The sequence below is a fragment of the Cherax quadricarinatus genome, chromosome 63 (genome assembly GCF_038502225.1).
Source record: "Cherax quadricarinatus isolate ZL_2023a chromosome 63, ASM3850222v1, whole genome shotgun sequence".
Lineage (NCBI taxonomy): Eukaryota > Metazoa > Arthropoda > Malacostraca > Decapoda > Parastacidae > Cherax > Cherax quadricarinatus.
Window position 1 is genome coordinate 18,651,317 of NC_091354.1, and position 12,091 is coordinate 18,663,407.

Here is a 12,091-nt window from a genome sequence, read left to right on the forward strand (position 1 = left end):
ATGTTGAAATCTCCTGTAAGCAGCAAGTGGTCTTTGTTCATATGTGCATCAGTTATTGTGTTTCCTAATTTTTCACTAAAATGGTAAATGTTTGACTGTGGCACTCTGTAGACGTTTATCACTGTGAGGGGTTTTTGCAGGTCTTTTGATTTAAATTTAGCTATAATATATTCTCCATGTTCATCCCTTGTGCAAGAATTATTGATACATTCTAGTTGATCTGAGTAGTATATAACTGTTCCACCCCCTTGCTGTTCAGTCCTACAGTTGTGTATGGCTGTGTAACCAGGAATGGCATAGACATCTGTAGTACCAGGCTTTAGCCAGGTTTCTGTGAGTGTGATTATTGACATACTGGTATGCAAGGAATTGAGTAATGCTGTGAGGTCATTGTAATGTTTGCTCGAAGATCTGAGTAGTGTCTTTGCTTGGTTTGCTGTAAAATAATTACAGTTGCTGTTCGATTCGTGTAAGTCATTAAATAAAAGGTTGATATCAGGATCAATGCTTATAATCATAAGATTGAGAATGACTCACTTTACAACTAGACTTTTGAATAAAGTATTATGTTAAACTTAATAATTATGATACTAAGCTAATTTATCTTACTAGCTAATGGATTGTTACAAGTAGTTTTAAAAAATATAGAGATACAGTTTGCTCTTAATATGGTACAGATTTGATGATTTAATATTGAACGTTTTAGTTTGAGTTTGATAACAGTTGTAGATTTAGAATAGAAGTTTACTGAACACAATAAAATTGTTTAGTACTGGAAATGATAATTAAATTAAAAATCTACAGATGTTAGTTAAAAAAAATATAAGAGAAAACAAAAATATTAGTTTATAATAGTAGATTATGATAAGTAATTATAAAATACAGGGATTATGCTAACTCTTATTATGGCACAAGTTTGATATAATATTGCACTAGTTATCATATCTATAATAATAATTTATAATAGTAAGCAAGTAATGGTAAATTAAAAATAAAAAATATAAATAAAAAGAGAGAATATAGGGATCATGGACAGTGATCATGTTTGACCAGGTGAAATAACCTACTTTCCCTCCCCCCACATCCCACCAATATGAAAAAGCTAGTGCCTCTCCATTCTAGATGGTTAGGAGCCTGTGATACTGTGAACGAGTGGCAACCACAAGGAGGCCTGTCCTAAGGGGTGGTGGCATTGCTGTGCTGTATTTACTAATAGCTTAATTGTAAGCTATTAGTAAATATAGCATCTAGCCTAGAGTTGTGGTTTAGACAGTAAAGTTAGGCTAGGAATATAGACATAAGTAGCAGAAGGTACTGTACATCTGTTGTCTCACCACTGTAGGTCTCAAGTTGGCAACATAATTGCCAGGCCAAGAAAGTTTTTGAATCTCAGAGCAGTCAGTCATGTTGTAGGGTTTGAGGAAGCCAGACATGTGCCACACAGTGTAACAAAACTAAATGATATTCCTGGCATTTAATTAATTACAAGACTTTTAAATTCTGTAGGGTGGACTCAGTGGCTCATTAAATCAGATGTAGTATTAATCCTGCCCAAGACTAAAATCTTTAAGACTGAGGAATTTCCACACCATAAGATTGCCCACCATACAAGTAAGCTCCCTTTCACTGTTGCATCACAGGTAAGCAACAATATCAGCAGTGTTAGAAAATTGTGGAATTATCTTAATCACTCAGATATTTGCTAATTGGCCGAAGAGGGAGCCATGAGTCTGGTCTACGAACAGGCTATGTCAACGTAAATCTGTGTTATGGTATAATATGTAGCAGTCAACACTTACTGGTGTTACCCACTGATATTAAGTGTAAACTTATGTATATTTTTACTCAGCCCTGTTGGAAGGTCTTTCCACTTTTACTGTACAGTTTATGCTAAGCATGGGATGGCTGGGGTTTGGCATGGATATTTGATCAACATATTAACTAGTCATACCTTTCCCAACATATGAATATTGTACTGTTTGCTTTCCATTCAAATTGTAGTCTTAATATACAGTAGTATGTTGTTCGATGTAATTTATATGTTGGGAAGTTTGTATAATACTCTTCATTATTTACATGTTTTTAATTCACATTTGTTAATATAATATTTTCTTTCAGGCTTTCTTCACGTACCTGTATGGGCTGAGCATACTGTTCCTGCTGTACGTGTTCTGTTATCTGCTCTCAGACTCAGCTCGTGACAGGAAGCCTCAAAAACCTCAGGTCTTTATGGTGAGATTGTGTACCACAGGGCCATATATTTGGTTCATTTATCTTGAGTTGAAGCAATTTTAGTTTCCTTAGTTATTATGGTTTTAGGTTTCTTTTATGCCAGCCCTTTTTGTTATCTTCAAGAACATTTTATGGTTTAATATTTCTCATTTTACAAAGTCAATATTATTGTTCCATTATAATTATGATTAGTCTTAACTCATCAGTAAATTATTCCTGAAGGATTGTAGACTTGACACATTTTCTTCACTTTACCACAGACTACTTCAGCTTATTGCACCTTAGCTCTTCCACACATTGCCACTGTCTAGGTGTCTGCTCCTACAGTATCATATTCAACAGCTTAATCTAGTTGATAAAAAAGTTAATTGGCATATCGTCTGACATTCAAGATTTTATAATTTATTGCATTAATAGTTTTTTCAGTTTAAAGAAATACTGTTGAGTTGCATACAGGCAGTCTTCGCTTTATGAATGTTCACTTAAAACCAATTTAATTTAATGAAGCTTTTTAATATCTAAGCTGCTAACAATTCTGATATGCATAAATAATACAAAAACAAAGAAGGATGGGTGGACAATTTATTTTTATTTTAAAAAAACTTTTGATAGTTCCCTAATTTACTTTGAATTATAAAAAATTGTATAAAAGCTAAGTTACTGGACTGGAAGAATGATATATATATATATATATATATATATATATATATATATATATATATATATATATATATATATATATATATATATATATATATATATATATATATATATATATATATATATATATATATATATATATATATATATATATATATATATATATATATATATATATATATATATATATATATATATATATATATATATATATATATATATATATATATATATATATATATATATATATATATATTTTATTTATTTATTTATTTATTTATTTTAGTGGAAAATGATCAACATTGATTGCCACAGTAACCCAGCCTCATAATTATGGTACATCGTATACGTATTGTCTAACATAACCTCATGTCTGGTTAGCCGGACTTGAGTCCTAGAGATGGGAAGTACAGTGCCTGCACTCCAAAGGAAGGGTGGGGATATTTGCAGTTTGGAACTGTAGTGTCGGCACCCCTTTAGCAAGACAGTAATGGAGTGAGTAATGGTGAAAGTGTTTTTTTTTTTTTTTATCTCTTTTGGCCACTCTGCCTCAATGGGAAATGGCTGGCGTATTAAAAAGAAAGCTCGTGTATTTCAGAATGATTAACACTGCTACAATTTCCTGACCAATCACTCAGTCACTGTTGTAAGGAATGAACTCCTCCTTCCTTAGGCATATTTAAGTTATTTTAGTATTAAGTTTGGGTAGGTTACATTATCTTCATATAGAGTAACCATAAATAACCAAAACGTAAATAATTGTAGTACTGGGAAACAAACTTTTCCCAGTGAAACTAAATTCTGTGCTTATTCTTTAATGGAGTGATAACATGGAATAAATTGATGGAAAGAAGCAAGTGAGAGTTCAGTAATACTGTAATACTATACACAGTAAAAGTAGAGTGAGTACATACTTTTCTTCAATCTGTACTTACAGTACATTATACTGTGTATAGTGTACTACTGAACTCATCTGTATACCTGTATATCTTACAAATTTTTACTTACATTCAGTACACACTAAGCTTTCTTTGGTGTTTTTCTTAATAGTTCTTGTACGAGTTATATTTCCTTTCCAATTTAGAATGCCTGGTCAGAGACTGGCTTACAAGGGAAATGATCACCAGCTCTACTAAGATAAAGTATATAGAGTATACAGGGAGCCTGATGTGTATCTAAAGACTATCCTCAAATTAGTTATAGTTACAACAATTCATTTGCCATTGCATTTGTATAGTACTTAATCCCTCTCTAACAAATCATTTATATAAATTAGAAGCATTATCGTCATCATCCATAATGAAAGTTTACATTTCAGCTAATTAGGCCAAGTCAGTGTACCATGTATTTACCCTTCTGCCACTATCAGGAGTTAACACACTTTATGTACAGTACCTTCGAAATAACACCTGAACATGTTATATTTCCCCGCTATTAAATATTTACTGTTGGAGAAATAAGTAAAGTACTGACTATTAGGACCCCACTCAAGGCCTCTGCCAATTGCATTGCTGTCATTGTTGTTGCATCACCTATAAAGAATTGGCCATCCATGCTTGTGAAAACAAAAACAGCCAAACAATAGAATGTGGTCAAAGTAAATAAACACAGATATACGATGAGTATAAAGACTGAGAATAATAGATTGACAAATGCTCGAAGATGAAGGCTACTGTCACAAGGTCAGACGACATAGCCACAAAATTAGAGTGCAACCAGTTAAGATGAAGGAACAATCTGTTGAAGTTACAGTGAGTTGAATATAATGAAAGGCATTGTAGAAGTCAATTTTGGTAATCCATCTGGAAATGGATTCCATATTCAGTGGTCTCAGTGGCGCATAAAAATTCAAGGCATTCCAGTCCAGGATGAGATGTGAATTTCCCTGCAATCTCACTCACCATGATGCTCCTGGAGAAGAAATGTGGAGTTTCACCAGATACATATTCCACTTTGCTGGCCCAAAGAAGGTCCCTGACAGCTAGAAACAGGCTTGCTAAGGAAGTTGCTGAGGAAATAATGCTGGGGAGGGCTCAAGGGATGGGTGGGGAATATACCTGTCCTAATTAATGGAGAGAGGTATGGCATTGTCTCAGGGCTCCCCTTATATCCATGTAGAACAAGCTGGCCCCCCACAGGTGGAAAACAACCTTTGATCTGATGCAGGGATGCCCCAGGAAAGGACCCACTGAGAAGAGTCCCATCCAGCATAGGACCAAGAAAAGATAAATGAGCAGAGATGCAGCAGGCACTGAAACACACGATGTCCCTAGGCACCAGGCATGGTAAATTTGCCAGCATTCATTAAACTAAGTACCAAATTTGCAACCCTTTGTCTGACAGTAGATTTGCTGGCTGCAGTACAAACCATAAAGGAAACAAATAAACAACTGTTACCTCACTTAGAAAGAGCAGGGAGTTTGGAGATGCAGCATGAGTCCATTGGCCCTGAGCCATACGTAAAAGAGAGAGGGAAACCTCAAAGGAAAAGAGGTTTGGGCCTGTCTCCTCTTAATGGGTGCTGGACCAAGGAACAGAGGTGAAAGCTGTGTGAGATCCACAGCACAAGAAGAGGTGTGGTCTACCATAACTGGACTCATGAATGAAGGCCCATCCCATGCTAAGCAAACATAGGAAGTCCACAAGAGAATGAGTCAGCCCAACTTGATAACAGACAAGCCTGGTCTGGTAGTCAGAATAAGCATCATAAATCCTGTGCGTCAACAAAGTGAATTGCCATCCTTCATAGAAAATATCAAAGAATAATAGAAACTGCCTCAAATCTTCAAAACAGCCAGAAGAACCCAGTGGATCTTACGAAATGAAATGTTGGCAGAGGAAGCGTCCTTAGTGAGAGTGTGGTGTTTATCCCAAGGGGCAGGGTTAGTAACCGGGGTTCAGAGCATTATGGGACCCCAGATGACACTGTCAACTAGCAAACAGCACTTGGTGATTGCAGGTGAAGGAGGTCAATTACTGGGCACACATACAGAGGTGAATATCAGTATAATTGAAGTGTGACATTCCAGGCAGGACAATGTATGTCAGTAATGTATGTCAGTAGTGTATGTCTGTATTGTGTGTCCATAGTGTATGTCCATAGTGTATGTCCATAATGTTTGTCCATAATGTTTGTAATGTATGTCCATTATGTATGTCTATTATGTATGTATGTATGTATGTATACATACATACATACACAGTGGTACCTCGAGTTATGAACTTAATTCATTTCAGAAGGCTGTTCGAGTGCTGATACCGAACGAATTTGTTCCCATAAGGAATAATGTAAATTAGATTAGTCCGTTTCAGACCCCCATAAATACACTTACAAAAGCACTTACAAAAATACACTTACATAATTGTTCGAGTTGGGAGCTGTTCGAAACTTGAGGTACCACTGTGTGTATATATATGTCGTGCCGAATAGGCAGAACTTGCGATCTTGGCTTAAATAGCAATGCTCATCTTGCCATATAGGACAAGTGAAAATTTGTGTATGCAATAATTTCACCAAAATCATTCTGAACCTAACGAAAAAAATATATTTCACTGTGTTTGTTTAGTATTAAATTATTGTAAACAAATCTAAAATATATTTAGTTGGGTTAGGTTAAAATAAATTGTGCTTGTTATAATAAGGTTAGGTAAGTTTTCTAAATTCCTTTTGGTGCAAAATTAAAAATTTTTACATCAACATTAATGAAAAAAATATATCTTTAAACGTATAAGAGAAAATTTTAGAAAGGACTTAATTTTAAACGAGTTCTTGCTAATTGACCAGTTTTACATATTCGGCATGACATATGTATATATATACAGTGGACCCTCGAGTTTCGGCGGCATCGATTGTCGTGAAATCCGATTTTCGGCAAGTTTTTTCGGCAAAATTTTGCCTCGCAGTTCGTGATTAAACTCATGATTCGGCGACCGTCCGGTACCCGTCCGCCCGTCACCGCTCACACAAAGCCAGTCTCCCACGCCATTCACGCTCAGTGTGCCATTGTTTACCAACACGTGACCATCACCCCGCGGGTTCATACGTAATAATCCATTGTTTTTTGTTATTGCAACTGCTAAATAAGTCACCATGGGCCCAAGGAAAGCTAGTGCAAGCCCTGTGGTAAAGAAAGTGAGGAACACGATCGAATTCAAGAAGGAAATCATTGAAAAATATGAGAGTGGAGTGTGTGTTACAGAGCTTGCCAGGATGTATGGCAAACCCCATTCAACCATCTCTTCGATCGTGGCGAAAGGAAAGGAAATAAAGTGCGCTGTTGTTGCAAAAGGGGTAAATATGCTGACAAAAAGATCAGAAATCCTCAAAGAAGTGGAGAGGTTACTGTTGGTGTGGATAACCGAAAAACAGTTAGCAGGAGATAGTGTTATGCAGTCGATAATATGTGAAAAGGCAAGGCAGTTGCATGACGATCTCGTAAAGAAAATGCCTGCAACAAGTGGTGATGCTTGTGATTTTAAGGCCAGCAAAGGTTGGTTTGAGAGATTTAAGAAGCGTAGTGGCATTCGCAGTGTGATAAGGCATGGTGAGGCTGCCAGTTCTGACAAAATTGCAGCTGAGAAGTTTGTACAGGAGTTTAAGGAGTGCGTAGACACTGGAGAATTCAAACCCCAACAAGTGTTTAATTGTGACGAAACAGGCCTCTTTTGGAAGAAAATGCCAAAGAGGACCTACATCATGCAGGAGGAAATGGCACTCCCAGGACACAAGCCTATGAAGGATAGGCTTACTCTCATGTTTTGTAGTAATGCTAGTGGGGATTTTAAAGTGAAGCCTTTACTGGTGTATCACTGAAAATCCCGGAGTGTTCAAGAAAAACAGTGTAGCCAAGAGTAATTTGTGTGTGATGTGGAAGGCAAACAGTAAGGCATGGGCCACAAGGGATATTTTCCTAGACTGGTTTAATGAAGTTTTTGGCCCCAGTGTGAAGAAATACCTCCTGGAAAATAAACTGTCACTCTAGTGCCTCCTGGTAATGGACAGTGCTCCTGCTCATCCTCCAGACTTGGAAGAGCAAACAGTGGATGAGTTTAGTTTCATCACGGTGACGTTCTTGCCCCCTAATACAACTCCTCTCCTCCAGCCCATGGACCAGCAGGTCATTTCAAGCTTCAAAAAACTCTATACAAAAGCAGTGTTTCAAAAGTGCTTTGAAGTGACCTCAGACACAGAATTGACCCTAAGAGAGTTCTGGAAAGATCACTTTAATATCCTCCATTGCATAAACCTTATAGGTAATTCTTGGGAGGGAGTGACTTCCAGGACTTTGAACTCTGCTTGGAGAAAATTGTGGCCAGGATGTGTAGAAGAGAGGGATTTTGAAGGGTTTGGGGCTGACCCTAAGGAGCCTGTGCCAGTTCTGGAATCTATTGTGGCATTGGGGATGTCCCTGGGGTTGGAGGTGAGTGGTGAGGATGTGGAAGAGTTGGTGGAGGACCACAGGGAAGAGCTAACCACTGAAGAGCTGCAAGAGCTTCATCTGCAACAGCAAGAGATCACAGCTCAGGAAACTGCTGCAGAGGAGGAGGAGGAAGAGAGATAGAGGAAGGTGCCTTCTTCAAAGATTAAGGACATTTGTGCAAAGTGGACTGAAGTGCAAACATTTATGGATGAACTTCACCCTAACAAAGCTGTTGCAGGCCGTATTGGCAACATGTACAATGACAATGTTGTGTCCCACTTCAGACAAATCTTAAAGAAACGTCAGAAACAGAGCTCTCTGGACAGATATTTTGTGCGACAGGGTTCCAGTGACTCTCAAGTTGTTCCCAGTGCCAGTGTCTTTAAAAAACAAAGCAGGGAAGTAACCCCAGATAAGGACTTCATACCTGAAGCCCTAATGGAAGGAGATTCTCCTTCCAAACAATAGTGCATACCTTCCTCCTATCCCCTCCTCCCGTCTTCCATCCACCCAGAAGTCTTCAGTAAAGGTAAGTGTAATGTTATTATTATTTTTTATATGTATGTACTTGATTTCTCATTGTTTTCAGTATGTAAATCTTTATTTAATTTGAAAAAAAAATTTATTTTAATATTTTTGGGTGTCTAGAATGGATTAGTTTTATTTCCATTATTTCTTATGGGGAAAATGGTTTCGCCATTCGGCAATTTCGACTTTCGGCAGGCTCTCTGGAACGGATTAATCATGAAACTCGGGGGTCCACTGTATATATATACAGTGGACCCCCGGTTCGCGATGCTATCGGTATCCAATAAATCCGGTAACCGATGCATTATATCACAGAAAATTTGCCTCGCTTCCCAGTATAAAACCCGGTATGCGATGTGGTTTGTACGAGACATGTCCATGTGTGGCCTGAACTGCCCCGTGTGTGCCAGTGCTTACAAGCCAGCCATTGTGCACGCATCTTAGGATACATTCGGTACATTCCATATTATCCATATTATCACTGCTTTTGGTGCCTGTTTTTGCAAAATAAGTCACCATGGGCCCCAAGAAAGCTCCCAGTGCCAACCCTTCGAGACCAAGGGTGCTAATGACTGTTGAAATGAAGAAAGAGATAATTGCAAAGTACGAAAGTGGAGTGCGTGTGTCGGAGCTGGTCAGGTTGTATAGTAACCCCAATCAACCATCTCTACTATAGTGAGCAAGAAAACGGCAATCAATGAAGCTGTTCTTGCAAAAGGTGCAACTGTGATTACGAAACAGCGACCGCAAGTGTTAGAAAATGTTGAGAGACTGTTATTGGTGTGGATAAATGAAAACAGGCAATCATTTGTGAAAGGGCTAGGCAGTTGCATGACGATTAGGAAAGTCATAAAGGAATGAGAGGTACAGGCCTCTATGGACAGATATGTTGTACGACAGAGGTCCAGTGACTCTCAACCTGGTCCTAGTGGCATTAAAAGAAGGGAAGTAACCCCAGAAAAGGACTTGCTACCTCAAGTCCTAATGGAGGGGGATTCCCCTTCTAAATGCTAACACCATTCACACTCTCCCCTCCTCCCATCCCATCAATCATCACCAGATCTTCATTAAAGGTAAGTGTCAATTATTCTTTCATTATTTATTGTTATTTATTGTTATTGTTGTTATTGTAATTACTATTCTATTGCATTAAACTTAATATTTCATGTGGTAAAAGTTTTTTTTTCATACTTTTGGGTGTCTTGCACGGATTAATTTGATTTCCATTATTTCTTATGGGGAAAATTGATTCGCTTTCCGATATTTTTGGTTTACAATGAGCTCTCAGGAACGGATTAGTATAGCGAACCCGGGGTCCACTGTATATATATATACATGTATAGATATACATGTGTATATATATATATATATATATATATATATATATATATATATATATATATATATATATATATATATATATATATATATATATATATAGAAGCCCGAGGCACCATCCAAGCACGGCGCAACTTACTCCTGTTCGGCAATGTCTGTCTTGCAGTTCTTGAGAGACGAGGCAAACTGCTAACCGCGTCAGTTATCAAGGCAGTGTGCAACTACCCAAGAACGGATAATTGTGTCCCTCTGCCCCATCATCGCAGGAATCACAAAGGTAGACCCAAGAAAAGTCCCACTGAAAACGAGAAAATTTGCGCACAAGTTAGCAAAAAAATTGAAGAAGGTAACACAGTGGGAGCAATCCAAATAATTACAAGTGACGACACTGTAGCCTCCAAAGATGAGACCACAGCCCAAGCACTAAGAGACAAGCATCCAACCAGGGACACCATAGCCATCAACACCAACCCTGAGGAAGACCCCATCACTGAACAATTAATTTTGCCTGAATCGGGAGTCTATAAGGCGATTGTGTCATTTCCTGCAGGATCTGCAGGAGGTTACACTGGAATTCGACCTCAGCACCTCAAGGAGATGGTAAATCCAGTACTCGGTGCATCTGCATCACTTCTCACCGAGTTAACAACTTTCGTCAGCAACTGCCTGGCTGGGCGAATCCCAGAAGAAATTAAACCTTTCTTTTTTGGAGCCTCACTGTGTGTGTTGAAGAAGAAGGATGGGGGAATCAGACCCATTGCGGTTGGAAACACTCTTCGCCGTCTCGTTGCCAAAGCAGCAGTAAGAAACATTAGCCTAGAAGCTGCCAGCTTACTCCAGCCACACTAACTGGGCTTTGGGGTCCCTCAAGGCAGTGAAGCTGCAGCTCATGCGGCAAGGGCCTACATCAGGGACCTACCAGAAGACAAGGCCGTAGTCAATCTTGATTTTAGAAATGCCTTTAATATGGTAAAGAGAGATGCTGTCTTGCCAGCTGCTCGGGATCGCTTCCCCAGTCTTTTTCCCTTCATTTCAGCCGGCTACAGCAAACCCTCAATTCTTTTGTTTGGAGAACATGAAATTCTCTCATCAGAAAGTGTTCAGCAGGGTGACCCACTAGCTCCACTTCTCTTCTGCTTGGCAGTAAGAGTACTAACTTCCAGCCTACGCAGCGAGCTTAACATCTGGTACCTGGATGATGGCACTCTGGCAGGTACTGAAGAGTCCCTGGTAGGGGACCTACAACTGGTGAAAACACAGGGAGAAGACTTTGGACTCATCCTCAATCCCTCCAAGTGTGAAATCATCACAGCAAACCAGGAAATAATCAATGCTGTGCAAAGAATCCTCCCAGAAGTCTCTACTACCACTCCGTCCAACAGTACCCTCCTGGGAGCACCGCTGGATCTCCAGGCCATCGACACAGTCCTCAAGGACAAATTGAATGACCTGATGAGAATGGAGGAGAGAATAAGCAATCTTGATGCCCATGATGCTCTGTATCTCCTCACAAGGTGCCTTACTATTCCAAGACTCACTCACTTCCTGAGGTGTGCACCCTCTTTTGACAACCCAACACTCGACAAATATGACGCACACCTGAGGTCAACCCTTAAGAAGGCACTGAACCTGTCACTAGAGAATCAGCAATGGGATCAGGCAAACCTCCAAGTACGACTGGGAGGTATAGAGGTGCGCAAAGCAACACATGTTGCTTTACCTGCTTTTCTGTCTTCGTGTTTGGCTTCCAGTGCATTAGTCAAGAAGATAGTTCCCGAACACTTGAGAGACGTGGTAGGAGCTCAAGACCCAAGGTTTACTGAAGCAGCGATTCGGTGGGACACCCTTACAGATTCCTCCAGTAGACCAGCTCCTACCAAAGAACACAAACAGTCCCACTGGGACAAGCCAAT

General features: G+C 38.9%; 1 protein-coding gene across 6 annotated transcripts in view; it reads left to right on the top strand.

Annotated features, from left to right (window-relative positions):
* LOC128698195 (proton channel OtopLc) overlaps positions 1 to 12,091 on the top strand; it is a 1,090,877-nt gene that overhangs the window by 1,017,903 nt on the left and 60,883 nt on the right. For 5 of the 6 annotated variants that reach the window (XM_070098675.1, XM_053790324.2, XM_053790317.2 and 2 more), the window contains one exon: positions 2,119 to 2,232. In XM_070098675.1, coding sequence (XP_069954776.1) covers positions 2,119 to 2,232 — 114 coding nt within the window. The remainder of the gene's footprint in view (positions 1 to 2,118; positions 2,233 to 12,091) is intronic. The other variant, XM_053790314.2, reaches the window with a different exon arrangement.